Here is a 16412-nt window from a genome sequence, read left to right on the forward strand (position 1 = left end):
GCTGTTGCATGTCCACACTAGGCTGCTTGTGTCACCGGAGCGCATCCAGGCTAGCAGCTCTTGGATCGCCACAGAGAGCAGTGCATTGTGGGACGCTATCCCACTGTGCAACTGGCCGCAGGGTGCTTTGGGAAGGGTTTGCAATGCCTCGTGGGCAGCCACACGAGGCAGGTTTCTCTATCCCATTGTTCCATGGGCATCCGACTCGATTGCCAGCTGCTTTTCAGCTGCCATGGGCGTGGTGGGCAAAGAGTGTGTGTGTGTGTTGGGGACAGTGTGTGTGTTGTGGAAGAGTGAGTGTGTTGGCACGCTGTCCCTAAGTTCAGACAGCTGCTGGAAGCAACCAGTCCTGAGTCAGGGGGAGAGGGGACACCCCAGTCCTGAGTCAGGGGGAGAGGGGACACCCCAGTCCTGAGTCAGGGGGAGCGCGACAGCCCCGACATCAGCCCCCACTTCCCGCACTGGCTCAGCACAGCCCAGCAGTCTCTGTCACATACACACACTCACACACACTGCTGCCTGCCTGGCTGTGTGTCAGGGTTCAGGACGAGGCGGGTTTAGAGGGCCATGGGCCCAGCACTTTTTAGCAGCCCTAAGAACGGACGACGGACGGGGGAACAAGGTGGAGCCTTGGGGGAAGAGGCGTTCTGTGGGTGTGGCCTCAGAGGGAGGGAGGGGGTGGCATCAGGGAGAAGGGGCGGAGTGAGTGAGGGCTGGGGGGAAAGGGGTGTCATGGGGATGTCACAGTTCGGACGCCGGTGGCCCCCCCACTGTAAGGAAGATTCCCCCACCCCTGCTCTGGGTCTCAGGTGTGGTGAATTTGTCAGGTCTGAGACAGGAGTTGCTTGTGAATGACAGTGACCCCTTTGCCAATTGGCACCAATAAGCTTTTGTCACACATTGCGACGGGGCAAGGCAAGACGGCTATAGTAAAGTAGTGAGGAACAGGTATTTTAGCCCCAGGCTAAACAAATCCTTGGTACCATAGTAACCAAACGGCAGTTGTTTCAGGTTAATCAAGACACCTGGGGCCAATTAAGATCCTTCTAGAAAGCAGTGGAGATAGCTAGGTTGATTGGAACACGTGAAGCCCATCAAGGCCTGGCTGGAACTAGTGAAAAGCCTCCCAGTTCGTCAGTGAGGCGCATGTGTCAGGATCTGTAGGAGGAAGCCGTGCTGTTGGAGGAACCAAGCAGTGCAAATCCACATCAGGTGCAAGGAAGGAGGCCCTGAGGTAACAGCAAAGGAGATACTGAGTGGGGGCTGCTGTGGGGAAGCGGCCCAGGGAATTGTACACGTCCTATTTCCCAAAAGTCAGCTACCATAGCTGCTACTATTAGGGTCCCTGGGCTGGAGCCCAGAGTAGAGGGTAGGCCCGGGCTCCCCCCTCCCCTCCCCTCTCCTTCTTGATTAATCATGGATACTGGGAAACAGAGATTGTGCGAGGGAGGGTTGCTTCTCCTCACCTCCCTTGCTGGCTTATGATGGCTCAGTAAGCTGTGGCCCTTGCCTCTAGAGAGAGAGAAGGGCTATGTGGAGGGTCACAGTGAGCCTCTGAGGCTAGCAAAATCCACCAGGAAACGTGGGACCCATAGAGACAAGGACAGATCTTTGTCACAACATGCACTGAGCTATACCCTCACACCCTGATATAATAGAAAGGCCAGCACAAAAAACAGAGAAAGGAACAATAAGATACTAAAATAACAACGGTTGGAACTCTCCATTTCTCTCAGTCTTTGGGTGGATGGGTACGAAGAGCTGTAGCTACAGTTGAGGAACCAGGCGATCGGACAGCTAGCCCAGCCCTCCATACTAGTACCTCCCTCACATATAGGGAAATGGGTCAAAATTGGAATTCATGTCATGACTCACTTCCCATAGGGAATCAGTCTGTCTCAGGCTCTGTCTATACTTCAAACACTGGAAGTGTAAGAACTTGAAAAACTTCTACAAATTGTCTCTTTGAATAATTTTGCTTTCACTAGAAATAGACTTTGAAACTAAGCAAAATAAGTTCTATTTGAAACACAAAAATTTAAAATCTATACTGGGCCAATATTCACTTATACATTCTCACACACATTCTTCCACCCCAACCATTAGAGTGAGGTTTTCTACTAGAACTCCTTACACTACAGGGGGTAAATTAAAGCAAATTAACTTTTCAAGATCAGCTGTCACTAAACAAGACACTTTGTTTTACAAAGTGATTCAGATTATCACACAATTAGTCTCCTACTCTTTAACCAATAAATTCATTTTCATTGGAAACAATAACATATTCAAAGAGCTCAAATTCTTGTCATATGAGTTCATTTTCTTTTAATCCCCGTTGCCAACAACTGAACCTTGGCTCTAGTTCTGGTTTGTCCCAACGTAGGTCCCAACCAATTCTCTGAGTTCACATATCGCTGGTTCTTCTGCCATGTGTGTTGGTGGAAGGGGTCTCCTATGTGGGAATGTTTGCATCACGAGGAAAAAAAAAATCTCTCTTTTCACACTTTTTAATCTTTCAAAGTAGGAGGAGGTAGAGGAGAAGGGATGTAAATGCATAAAACACAAGAGAAAACGGTCCTACACTAAAGGCATTTATCGGTATAACTATATTGCTCAGGGGTGTGAAAAATCCAGAGTTGAGCAATGTAGTTACACGGCCCTAACGCCCTGTGTAGATAGCGCTACGTCAGCAGGACATATAGCTTGAGGGGGCTGGACTAATGAAGTCCGACGGGAGAGATCTCTCCCATTGGCTTAGAGCATCTGTAATAGCATGCTACACCAGTGCAGCTACACGGGGGCAGCTGTGCCAACATCAGCTTTATTGTGAAGCCGGAGCATCAGACACAAAACCAGAGAATCAGGACTCAACATGCGAGTATCTGCAAGTCTGAAATTGGAACCGGACACGTTCGTTGCCTCATTGGTTGCCATCATTTCCACAGCCTGAAAGTCCTTGTTTCTGTGAAAATAGAATGAATTATATTGAAATTATAATTCATTAAAGAAATGCTACTTGAAGGGTTTGTTGAAATATAGTTGTCAAGAAGAGAAACATTAAGGAGTGTGAGACAATGGGTCCTCAAACTAATTAACTTAGAGCTCCTACTGAGCTGGGAGATTGGTAAACATTAGTATGCAAGTAAGATATGTATGTATATTTGTCAGTTTCTGCTTCCTTTTGTCTCTTATGTTAAATTGGCTTATCTGTATAAATAAGTTAGCTTGAGCCTTTGCAGGGGGCTCACATATCTGTGTGCACTGGCAAAGTGGTTTGCTAATAAACAGAATGGTCTGACAAATTATGTGAGTCCTGAAGCTGACTTTGACATTACCCGATCAGGCACCAAGTTTGGAATCCACGAGGAGGGAATGTCCTATGAAGCACTCTCTCTCTTTGGATCCAAATGGTGAAGGATGATTGTTCTCAATCTAACCCTGACATGCTTTGGATCTGTAATCAGTGAGTTGTACAAACAAACAATTTTCCTTGGGGCTTTGGTCACCATAGCTTCTTTTACTGGGATGGAAACCAAGAACGGAGCGTGTACTCATTCAACCCCAGTTCTTTCCAAATCCTTGGCCTTGCTTAGGGTAAATGTACACTTCAGAATCCTTTACAAAAGCACTCAAAATCTCAGCAGTGTTAGTGAGGAATGGCTTCCTGAAACATGCCCAGCTTTTCTTTAATTTGGTGGCACAATTCCAGGCAAGGGACTGGATACAGGCCTGTTAGTTATCAGAGCTGGAGTTTCTATTCAAAACTAGCTATTTTTCTGCAGCTATTAGATTTCCAACACTGATTTCATTTCATACACTTTTTTTTAGCACCTACAAAGGATAAATTCAATAAAAAACCCACTTCTATTTCCTCAACATCTGCATCATGAAGGGGACCATTCCCCATGCCATAGAATTAGTTAGGTTATTTAAAAACTTTTTAGTAACCTAGCATCCCCCATAATGGGGGACAAAACAGCCCCCTTGCCAGAAGTGGCTCTACCAATTGATGGAACCTGGGATTTAAACTCCAAATGATCACACGGTGCTTGGGATCCATCTGAATTCCCCTTCCAGGTTTTTGACACTTTCATCTCCAGGCATAGCGACTCTGATATAGGATTAAAGAAGTCAAAGCATCGTCTCCAAGCACAGACAGCTGAGAACGCTTCATCACGTGACACTTTGAGAAGTGGAGGGATAGAATGTGATGAAGATCCCTCCTGTCTGAGCCATGCAGAGTTAACAGGTCTGGAGTGATGGGGAAGGAGGGAATCTCTGAGTCACCCCATCTCCTTCCAGTGTCACAGAGGCTGAAATGACACTTCTTTTCCTGCCCCTGCTCCTCTTCCTTTAAATATAATTGGGAAAGTTCCCAATATAACTGCTCTTCAGCACAACCCAGAGCAACGTGAGAACAACTGGCAATGATATAATCTGAACCATTGGTGATTCCGAACAATAATTTTGCAATAGGAGGAATGGTATAGATGTGATGCTCCCTGGTTCCTGATAGGAAGGGCACACTCAAATTATTCCTGAGACAATGGAGTAGATAGGAAGGACAAATGGGTCCACCTCAAAACAGGGTGAACTGCAAAAGGCAAAAATGGGCCACTCATTTGGACACGCTGAGGGATAACGGTGCTGCAAACAGTTCAAACAACTTTAAAAGTTACTATGTGGGAATCAGGAAAAGTATTAAAGAAAAAAAAGTACGGATAGCCCTAGAGGTTTTTATGGTGTTGATCTCCTGTGCAGATTCTTGGATGGCTAACATGGGCTGACTGCCAAGAGAAGGTTTTCCCACACTCACGGCATTCATAGGGCCTCTCCCCTGTGTGGTTCTCTGATGGGTAACAAGGTTTGAGCTGCGATTGAAGGTTCTCACACTCACGGCATTCATAGGGCCTCTCTCCTGCGTGGATTCTCTGATGCTTTATAAGGGCTGACTGGTCATATATGTTTTTCCCACACTCAGTGCATGCATTTTTTGTCTTTCCCCTGAGGATTTCCTGCTGTGTTGTGCTTTCCTTGAGCTCCTTCTGAGTTCCCCGACAGGAAATTAATTTACCCACTTTATCCCTTGGCCGATTTTCCTGCTCTCTCTCTGGTCTGTGCTGAATCTCACAGGATTTTCCCTGCTCATGACTCCTGGACACGTTCCTTTCCGATCTTTGTGATAATGCTCTGTGTTTATCCACTTGCCCAGCATCTTCCTACTGAGAATTCTGCTCCTCTTTCTCACATGCCATCGCATCACCTGCTGCGGTAGAGACAGAAACCTCAAACAGGGATGGAAAGGGGAAGGCCAACGAAAAAAAGTGCTGGAGAGAGGTCAAATAAAAACAGGAACTGAACTCCTCCAAACACTTCCCCTAACTGGGAGAGAGGAGGGGATCAATTCAGCCTTCACATCCCATCAAATTCATGGGGGGAAGGGAGGAAGCTACTGCCTGATGTCTGCTCGGATCTACAGGAAGCCATGAGCTATAGTTACCCTGAGGTTATGACCCCTGCTAGGGACAATAATGAACTGAGTGACCTCCCAAGGGCTTCGTAGGGCATCCCAGATGTTTCCTTCAGGCACTTACAGATTCTGAGTTGGTTTCATGTTTCCTCACCTTTGCAGGGAGCTCTCAGGGTCTGTCATACTGGGAAAATGATAGCATTTTCACTGACACCTTACACGGCATATCTAGCATGATTCATTGCAATTTCATCATATTGGTATTTTATTATTAATTATTATTATTGAAGTGTCTCACAATTCCCTACAGTGTCACGCCTAGTAAACAAGTGAATTCCCAGGACCAGCTCCCTGGGTCCCTGAAGATGCTGAGCACTCTGCTTATGAGGGATTGAAATACCCACATATCTGCTGGGGACACACACAGACAGGCACAGTCTGTACCCTGTGACGAAGTTCCTGCTCTACCTTGGTGGGTCTTGCGCTTATTGGCGGATTTGCTCGCCTTGGAGCTTCCCGGCAGCCCTCAGCTTGGCCGTTTTTCTGAACCCAGAGTCCAGGCCAACGACTCCTGTGTCTGACCAGGAGTTGGGAGGATTTGGAGGGAACCCGGGCCCACCCTCTGCTCCGGGCTCCAGCCCAGGGCCCTGTGGAATGCACCTGTCTAGAGTGCCTCCTGGAACAGCTCTGCGACAGCGACAACTCCCTGGGCTACTTCCCCATGGCCTCCTCCCAACCCCTTCTTTATCCTCACCATGGGACCTTCCTCCTGGTGTCTGATAATGCTTGTACTCCTCAGTCCTCCAACAGTCCGTGTTCTCACTCTCAGCTCCTCGCGCCCCTTGCTCCCAGCTCCTCACACGCACCTCACTAACTGAGGTGAGCTCCTTTTTAAAACCCAGGTGCCCTGATTACCTGCCTCAATTGATTCAAGTAGCTTCTTGATTGGTTGCAGGTGTTCGGATCAGCCTGTCTTACTGGTCTCCAGAAGGTTCCTGATTGTTCTGTTACTTTACCCAAGGAAAAGGGACCTACTTAGCCATCTGGCCTGACCCTGTCACAACCCCTATGTTCACTCTTCTAGAAAACTATGATCAATTATTTACATAGTATGGCTTCTTTGAGGTATCATTTGAAAATGCATAATCTACAGAATATTATCCTCCTGTTAAAATATGTGTAGCAACACTATGTAAAATTATGAGATTTTACTGTATCCTATTAGTGAAAAAGTTACAATTCTGTGGAACACCCTCAGACCAGTTCCTCAGAGACAGCAAGTCAAGCAGCTGGTCAAATTGCCATTCTCCAGGAGGGGGAAGGTGTGAAGAAGACATTTACATTCCTTCACAGGGACCACTTGAAGCTCATAGCTACAACAGACAGCCGGTCACCAGGACTCAGCTGAGAACTGAAGTTGTTTGTCGTACAAAGGACTGAATTATAAAAAGAGGGGAGGAAAATGCTTGAGACTCTCTCTCTCCCCCTTTTCCTCTGCTCATGACAGCTCCTGAAGAAACTGAACTTGGCAGCAGGGGCGAATTAGGGGGACTTCTGGCTGAAAGGACAGCCAGCCTGCCTCAGGATATAGTGAGAGAAACATTTGCTTTGTACCCGTTTTAGCTTGTTAACTTAGATGTTAGTTTGGGTTTTATCTTGCATTTCTTTTGTAAACAATTCTGGCTTTTATACCTCATTACCTGTAGTCAATTAATATGGTTTTTTTGCCGGTAGTTAGCCATCTCATTTTATTGTTTCATCTAACCAGTGTGTTGGGATTAAAGTGTGTTGGAAAATCCTTTTGGGATAACAAGGCTGGCACGTGTCATTTTCCACTGATGAAATGACAGACTTCATATGACCTTGAGTTGTTCAGTAGTGTGCTGGACAGTGAAAGATGCACAAAAGTCCGGGACCAGAGAATTTTCTGGGGTTCTCCTGTGGTGCACTGTAATTCGTGAGTCGCTGACTAACAGCGCTCAATACTGTGTAGCTGGCAGCGAGTTACATGCTGGAGACTGGGTGTTAACTGCCCAGGAGTGGCTGTTCTCACAGTAAAGCAGTGTAAAAGCCACCCCAGCTTGGGCAACTGAGGGGAAACAGCTGTTCAACCAGTCAAGATTGCACTGTGGTTAATGTCACAGACACTCAATTTCAAAGCATCTTCTAAAACACAGAGAAAGTAAATCCATGTCCAGGAAGTTGAAGACTCCAGACAGAGGACAAGTCTCCCTGGAACTGCTTCTTGCAGAGAGAGAGAGAGGTCCAGACACAATGAGAGAGTCCTGGGGAAGCTGGGAACACTAAGAATGGGCTGGTGGGGTTCAGTGGAGAAAGGGAACAGGAAGGGCAGGGATATCACTGAATGCAGGATCTCAGCAGTCCTAGATGTCAGGATAGCACCTAGTGCAGCCCATTGGAAAACATAATCCCAACTATACATATAAAATGATGGGGTCTACATTAGCTGTTTCCACTCAAGAGAGGGATCTTGGAGTCATTGTTGATAGTTCTCTGAAAACATCCACTCAGGGTGCAGAGGCAGTCAAAAAGCAAACAGGGTGTTGGGAATCATTAAGAAAGGGACAGATAATAAGACAGTACATAACTTGCCTCTATATAAATCCATGGTACGCCCACATCTTGAATATTGTGTGCGGATGTGGTCGGCCCATCTCAAGAAAGATACATTACAATTAGAAAAGGTTCAGAAAAGGGCAAAAAAACCCGGACTAGGAGTATGAAACAGCTTCTGTATGAGGAGAGATATGTAAGACTGGGACTTTTCAGCTTGGAAAAGAGACAAGAGGGCATATGAGAGAGGTCTATAAAAGCATGTCTGCTGTGGAGAAAGTAAAGAAGGAAGTGTCATTTACTCCTTCTCAGAACACAAGGACTAGGAATCACCCAATCAAATTAATAGGCAGCAGGTTTATAAGAAACAAAAGGAAGTATTTCTTCACACAACGCACAGTCAACCTGGGGAACTCCTTGCCAGAGGACGTTGTGAAGGCCAAGATTATAATAGGGTTACAAAAAACAAAAAACATCATGAGAAATCTATCGAGGACAGGTCCGTGAATGGTTATTAGCCAGGATGGGCAGGGATGGTGTCCCTAACTTCTGTTTGTCATAAGCTGTGAATGGGTGACAGGAGATGAATCACTTCATGATTCCCTGTTCTCTTCATTCCCTCTGGGACACCCAGCGCTGGTCACTGTCGGAAGACAGGACACTGGGCTAGATGGACCTTTGGTCTGTCCCAGTGTGGCCATTCTGAAATACCAGGGAACCTAGTGAGTCCAGTGCAATGGGAGGGAGTAGGAAAATCCCTGGCTGTGGAGAACACTGGGAAATTAGAAACTATCATTCAGAAGCAACAGACTCTAAATAGTCTAGAAAAGCAGAATGTGAAAAATAAGAATCGGGGTCATGTGACTTCAGGAATGAGGGACTCAAAAAACCAAGTCTGCAGAGAAGGTAGATTGTGGTTAGTGCACATGGGGATGGGGGGAGCAACTCTCCAGGTCTCAAGGATTTTCACCAGCAACCGAGGCCATTGTCCCATGCACGGGGCAATCCGGAGCAGTGAGGAGTTGTGTCATCTGTAATCCCTCTGACACTGACCCCACGGCAGCCACACCCCAGCAGGAGGGACATGGAGTCAGGAACTGGGTTTTCCTCTGTCTGATCCTCGTCTTGTCCACAGGAAAGTGATTCTCCCCACAGTGCAGTAATACATCTGTCTGGGCAGATGAGAGAGCTGGAAATCTCTTTCAAAACTCTTTTATCCCACGGACCCTGTCAGTCTCTATCTCCTTTTCCCTGTGCCCTCTCCATGCCTGTCTGCTCGGAAACTCTCATTCCTGGGTTGTTTGCTCCCCCATGGCTGGATTTGCTCCTGCAAATGGCAGGAGAAATGGGGTGGGGGGCTGTTTGTGTAGAGTCATTTTATAGTCCTTCACTGCCTGCCTGGGATTTCCCCATTGCCTGCCTAGGACCCCCACCTGCCCTCCAACAGGATCTGCCAGCCCATTTGCCTGGGACCCCCTCCTCCTCCCAGCAGGACCCCCTGACGCTTTACAGGAGGACCCCTCACTCTGCGCCAGGGACCGCCCCACCACAGCTCTGTGCACTGGGCATGGCAATGGTCCCAGGAGCCAGCTGGGCAATCCCAGACAGAGCCCCTGGCACAGCACCAGGCAGCATCTAATCCCCTGCCCCACCTGCCCAAGAGACCCCCACCCCCACTGGTCTGCAGCCAACAGACCCCCAGCCATACCCACCTCCAGGACCCATAGCCTTAGGGCTGGGCACATCAGAGCTATCCCCCAAAACCCCAAACCCTCCAGAACCCACCAACCTGACTAGGGTCCCCCCTGCCCAGCCACCCAGAGGCCTCCCCCTACCACAATGCCCCTTCAGCTCCCGCTGCAATCTCCCCGCACAGACATGCACCCCCCAGCAACAGTGTTCCCTCACAGTGTCTGGTAAGTGGATAGAAAGTTATCACCACCCCCTGCTGGCCAGTCACACAGGCAGAGGGAGCCCGGGGGGACGCCTCTTTAACAGGAGAAGGGAAGCCATGGAGGGCTAAAATAAGTAAGAAATTTCCATACTCTGTCACGAGCAAATAATGGCCACCGTGGATCCACCCCAGAGTTGGCTACAGCTTTGCACTGCGGGAAGCCCCCCCTCATGGAGACCTTTTCTCATGGGGTTTGGGATACTTCTGAACCACGCTGCACTCAGAGGGACCTCCTCATCCCGTGCCAGCTGGAGAAAAGAAAAGGGTCCAGCCAACTCTCCTGTTACCAACTGGGAACCACCCATCCCCCAAACAGGGGGAGGCCCCTGGCTTTGATGGGTATTGAATCTATGGCTAGTCTCTTTTATCAGCAAACATTTTTAACAGAGAGAAAGGAGGGAACAAATGATTCTCAAAGGCGAGGGAAAGATGATCATTGTTGCAGGGGGGTTAATTTCCCAACCAGGATGGAGAAGCTCTCAGGGCGACAGGTCCCCCCCAAAGAAGGACAAGTTGCTAGGATTTAGAGACATGGGGAACAGCCCCTAACCCAAGAGGATTTTTAATTGACATTTGATGATGACATCGTAAGAGGGAAAACTGAGATTTGAGATCAGTGTTCAGAAATGAAAGAGAAAGGTTGGAAATCTGAGGGATTTTGGATCCATTTATGCAAATTATAGAGAGGAAAGTGGAAAATGAGAGGGATTTTAGAGCAGTTGTTGATAGGAGGTTGTCACGGAGTCCCTGGGCGATGCTCTGGAAGTGCTCCCCATGAAGCTGGGCAGGACTCTGGGGAAGTCTCCTTTCTGTGAGCAGCCTGTCTGCAGGACACACAGCTCACCCAGCTTCCACCTTCCTGGGTCTGACCTCGGACCATTCAGCATCCTCTGCCCCTCCGTCCGCTTCTCACAGCGTGTCCACTCAGGCGGGGCTCCTGGGGAAGCCAGAGGGTCCTGCCCCCCAACTCCGCAGTCAGACGGGACTCTCAGCCAGCCAGTAAAACAGAGGTTTATTAGATGACAGGAACATGGTCTAAAACAGAGCTTGCAGGTGCAGAGAACAGGACCCCACAGCTTGGGCCATTTTGGGGGCAGTGAGCCAGACAACCACGCCTGCACTTCACTCCAACTCCCTCCAGCCCCTCCTCCTCTGGGCTTTGTTCCTTTCCCGGGCCAGGAGGTCACCGGATTCCTTTGTTCTCCAACCCTTCAGCTCTCACCTTGCAGGGGGGAAGGGCCCAGGCCATCAGTGGCCAGGAAACAGGGTGTCGGCCATTCTCTGTGTCCAGACTCCTGCACACACATGCCCTCTAGGGCTCTGCAATGGTCATACACCCTTATCGCACCACCTAGATACTTAAAAACTTCATAGGGGAAACTGAGGCACCCCCACACTATTCAGAGGAAACATTAAGAACAGTCCCACTTTGTCACATCTCTCCCCCCTTCGAGATCGAACTGAGAGGGGTCACTTTAGCCGGTGACCTGGGGAAGTTTGAAGCCACCAACGTTCCCATGGGTGCCCCAGCATCTCTCCCATTCCTCGGTAGGAGTTACACCAGGCCCTTCCAGTTTCACGCCCTCCCTTAGGTCGGTGGTGATCGATAGCACTCGCAGGCCACATGTGGGAAGGTTTCTGTGGCCCATGCCCTTTGGCCACCCCAAACCCCAGGGGGTCAAACTGGGAATGGGTCTTCTCCCCAACAAGCTGGCCAAACACAGCCACTTGGTTATGGGACTGTTTAACTTTCTTAACAGCTTTCACTTCATCTGAGACCTTCTCAAAGCTATCCACACTGGGTCTTTCAACAGGACAGTCAGTGGATCCATTCACAACAGAAAATTTCTGGCTGTTAGGAACTGAAACTTTCTTGATTAAATCACTTTCACACCCGTCAGTGGCAGTAAACTGCTTGCAAAGACTCCATGAGGATTCCTTTTCCTAGGGCTTTTCTATGCAACAATTCACCCCTCCCAGAAATTCTGCCCTTACCCTCTTCACCGAGGGCTTCCTCTGGAGGAACACTTTCCTGAGCAACAACAGACTCTTTCTGGGTCTCCCTTACATCCAGAATCACCTCTGGCCCATCCGGCGGATTCCTACACAATCCCCTTTCAGGCAAACTTACAGACTTCCTAGAGAAAAGGTCAGAAGCATTCTCCTTCCCTTTGCCACACACAAGTTCAGGAATCTTTTCCTTCTTGCTACTGGTTTCCACACCCTCAGTAGGTAACACAATCACATCACCTTCCTGCTCTCCTTGTGCCCTGGCTAGGATCTCACCCTGATTAGACAGAGTTGCTGCACCCTTTCCAACAACACACTAGCAACAGGCAAAATACAAGCACCAGAATTGTCTCGTCTCTGGGATTTTACATAGACCCTAACTGGATGCGACCTAGTTACAGGGCCATTCTCCCGAGCAGACACAAACTTAGGACCCTTCCCTTCCTGGGCTTTAGCTGAATCCAGAACCAGCTCTGAGACAACTGCACGCCCCTCAACCATCACAGGCTGAAAGGCCCCTTCTGTCTGCTCCACAGACAAAGAAGAGCCGGACACACTTTCTTCTTTCCCAGACACCCAGCTTGGGACCTCTCTCCCCTTGTCCCAGCACACAAGGCTGGTCACAGACAACTGCTTGGAGATCAGGGTAGCTCCCTCCATTGGCAAGTCAATACCCCTGACAGACACAGGTACGTTTCCTTCACTGTCCCAATTCTCCACCCAGCTAACAGGTAAGGTCCAGGGACACTCCTCTTCCACTCTCCTCGACTTCCCACCCTGCTGACGAGACACAGCCATCAGCTCACAAGGCTGCCTAGGCTCATCCAGACTTTCCTTACCCAGCACCTTGCCACTCCCCACAGATCCCCTGCCCTGCGTGTGTCTCCCCCCACTCAGCTGGGGTCTCAGCTCCCCCCTTGCTCAGCACTGCCCTTGCTGTCCCAGTGGGGGTAGGCAGTGAGCTCGCTGCTTTCCTCACAGCATCAGAGCCAGCGTGAGCCCCCTCTCCGGTGTGCAAGGGGGGCGGGGAGCATCTCTCTGTCCCACCCAACTCCAGGGGTCTGGTTAAAGTCAGGCAGATAGCTTGAGCCTAGCCGCTCCTCCCTGCTGCCAGCCAGGTCATCTGCATTTGCACTGACCATTTCCCTCTCCACCGATTGGTTCCCCGGATTCAAACCCTTGGCAGTTACAGGAGTAAGGCCTGGATCCTGTCCCAAAGAGACACAGTCACCCCATAACAGGGTCTTGCAGCTGGTGTCCTGGAGAACCCTAACGACCAGCCAGCCTCACCCCTCCTGGGTCTGCACAGGGATCTGGGCCATAGGGAAGGCGAGGGGCTTCGTCCCTGGGACCCTCACCCAGCTCACACAGCCCCTCAGCCTCTGAGGCTGCACCACCCAGGGTCTGACACCAGTTCTCTCTGTCCCAGGATCTCGCCACCCCAGGAATGTCTCCCCATTCACCATCACCTTCCGCTCCCACTGGGGGTCTGAGGGGCCTGGCCCAAGGAAACTCCACACAGACATATAGGTTGGGACCAGGAGTGGGAGCCTGTCCACCTCCCCACCCATCTGGCTGACGGAGTCTACGGCCTTGGGACCCAGCAAGGGAGCTAGACACCGGGGCTTTTCCGCAGGGTCCCCCGGTTCAAATCTCCAGCCTGCTCAAAGGCAGTGAGGTGGGCATCCACATCCCCCCCTCCTTAACCAGGAGCAGCAATTTAGTCTCGAGGTTCCCTGCGGAACTGGCCCCCCGGGGTCTATCCCCACTCACCCCTGGGGGGTCCCCTAGGCCTCTCCACTCCCCCATCACCAGTTCATGCTGCTGCTGCTGCTTCTGCAGCTCTTTCTCGGGCTCTCGCTGTCTCTCACAGTCCTCTTGCTCTCTCGGACTCAGCTCCAATCCTGTCCGACTCCGATCCCCGGATGGGGAACCCGATCGTGAAGACCCTCGTCTGGTCGGGGTCAGGAATCTTGGCGATGCCTGGCTACCACTCCAGCTGCTCCCAGATCCTGCTATAGCCCCATTTCGGGTCAGGAATCTGTCCCTTAGAGCGGTCATCCTCCTCCAGCTGCACGATTAACTGTGCTTCGGTGAACTTTCCAACGCTCAACCCTCTCTTTCTGCACAGGGTTACAATGTCCTTCTTCAGGAGACGGTGACAGGCCCTCACTCCGCCCTTCCCAAGTTGTGGACTCACAGGCCTGTGTGCTCTCAGCTCCCCACGGTTTCCAGGGAGAACCCCTAGTGTGCCAGCCCTTCTCGAGATCACCCCCTCTTTGTCAGGGTCGAGCGGCAGACTCCTCCGTCCCTGGGACCGCTCGCTGCAGTCCCCAGGGGAACCCTGTTACTGCAAAAGTCCTTCTCTCTGGTCACACACTTCCAGGAGTTAACCGCCCCCTGAAACTGTCTCTCTCTGAATCTTCAGCACGTCTGGTCCCCGTCAATCTCCCTTCATTTTACTGCTCCCCAGTCACTTTCTGCAGGAAGCGCCGTCCACGGGGTGCAGTACATCCCACCGCTGCCACCAGTTGTCACGGAGTCCCTGGGCGATGCTCTGGAACTGCTCCCCATGAAGCCAGGCAGTACTCTGGGGCAGTCGCCTTTCTGTGAGCAGCCTGTCTTCAGGACACACAGCTCACCCAGCTTCCACCTTCCTGGGTCTGACCTCGGACCATTCAGCATCCTCTGCCCCTCCATGCCCTTCCCACAGCGAGTCCGCTCAGGCAGGGCTCCTGGGGAAGCCAGAGGGTCCTGCACCCCAACTCCGCAGTCAGACGGGACTCTCAGCCAGCCAGTAAAACAGAGGTTTATTAGATGACAGGAACATGGTCTAAAACAGAGCTTGCAGGTGCAGAGAACAGGACCCCTCAGCTGGGGCCATTTTGGGGGGGGGCAGTGAGCCAGACAACCACGTCTGCACTTCACTCCAACTCCCTCCAGCCCCTCCTCCTCTGGGCTTTGTTCCTTTCCCGGGCCAGGAGGTCACCGGATTCCTTTGTTCTCCAACCCTTAACTCTCACCTTGCAGGGGGGAAGGGCCCAGGCCATCAGTGGCCAGGAAACAGGGTGTCGGCCATTCTCTGTGTCCAGACTCCTGCATACACCTGCCCTCTAGGGCTCTGCAATGATCATACACCCTTATCCCACCACCTAGATACTTAAGAACTGCCTAGGGGAAACTGAGGCACCCCCACACTATTCAGAGGAACCATTAAGAACATTAAGAACAGTCCCACTTTGTCACAGAGGTAAAAGCTGAGTGTATTTCCCACCACTATTTGGTCAATGAATAGAAATGGGCAACATTGGCAAACGTTTTAGATCCATATTCAGGAACCTGAGAAAAGGTGTAAATCTGAGATTTTCGTCGTAATTTATAATTACGGAGACAGGGAAAGCTCTCAGGGGCATATTCAATTAGAAGTAGACAACTAGAGTAAAAGTGGGGCAAACTTTTTTATCAATCTTTGAGACGTACAGAGAAAACTTGTCACAAACTACGCAACTGAGAACATGGGATAAACGCCAAGACCGGGGGGGATTTTATGTGGCTATTAAAGAACTAGCTGGAAAAGGGGGGACCGTTTGTCATATAAAATCCAGCCTGTCCAAAACATAAACAGAGAGTGATCGTCGTCGTCCCCCCGGCCCCGGTCACCTGGGCAGCAGGGAGCCCTCTGAGGGGCTGACTGAAGGGGGTGGGGGGGGAGCTGGAGGGCTCCCTGGGGGAGGGGAGGGGGCAGTAGTGGGGGATGGGCAGGTGGGGGGCAGGTGGGGGCTGGGGGCAACGGTGCGGCAGTTGGGGGCATCAAGTGGGACTGGGAAGCCGGGATCGGGGGCAGCCCCATGGGGGACACGTCCCCTCCCTTCCCCGCCCCGGCAGAGACCCGGTGTCTCCTCCCACCCCCACGCCGGGGCAGCCAGGTTGGGGGATGGCTCCGGGCTCCAACTTCCCACGGACACCGGGACAAATCGCTGCGGATAAAACGGGGGGGGGAGGGAAATCCCGCCGCCCCCCACGGGAGGGGAGTTTCAATGGACATGTGAGGAGGAGGGAGAGACGGGGGGGGATCAGGGGAGACCAGAGAGCGGATCAATGGGGGGGTGGGGGGGAGTTTACACCCAGGTGGGAGCTACCGAGAGGGAAAAGGGGAAAACTGGGGGGCATTTGTGCCCGTGGGGGGGGAAGGGATCCAATTAACTCCCCCGCCGCCCCCCACTTCCCCCCCGGGAATTTCCTGGCTGCACAGAGACAGTTCAACCCCCACCCCCCGCAACTCCGGCTTCTCCCCCCAACACCCCCCAAGGGACCCCGCCCGCCGGGCCCCAGTCTCTGCCCCCCCCAATCCCAGCCGTGCCGGGGGCAGAGAGTCACTTTCCTGCCCCCCCAACCGCGGGGTCT

The 16412-nt window shown here is 51.1% G+C and overlaps 1 protein-coding gene across 1 annotated transcript in view; it reads right to left on the reverse strand.

Annotated features, from left to right (window-relative positions):
• Window positions 1-4727: 4727 nt before the first annotated feature.
• The window catches only part of LOC140904590 (uncharacterized), a 565656-nt gene continuing 553971 nt past the window's right edge, over window positions 4728-16412 (reverse strand). The window contains 3 exon segments of the mRNA XM_073327022.1: window positions 4728-4846; window positions 4849-4889; window positions 4891-4997. Of these exon segments, the coding sequence (XP_073183123.1) occupies window positions 4728-4846; window positions 4849-4889; window positions 4891-4997 (267 nt within the window).

Source organism: Lepidochelys kempii, unplaced genomic scaffold, assembly GCF_965140265.1.
Source record: "Lepidochelys kempii isolate rLepKem1 unplaced genomic scaffold, rLepKem1.hap2 scaffold_37, whole genome shotgun sequence".
Taxonomy (NCBI): Eukaryota; Metazoa; Chordata; order Testudines; family Cheloniidae; genus Lepidochelys; species Lepidochelys kempii.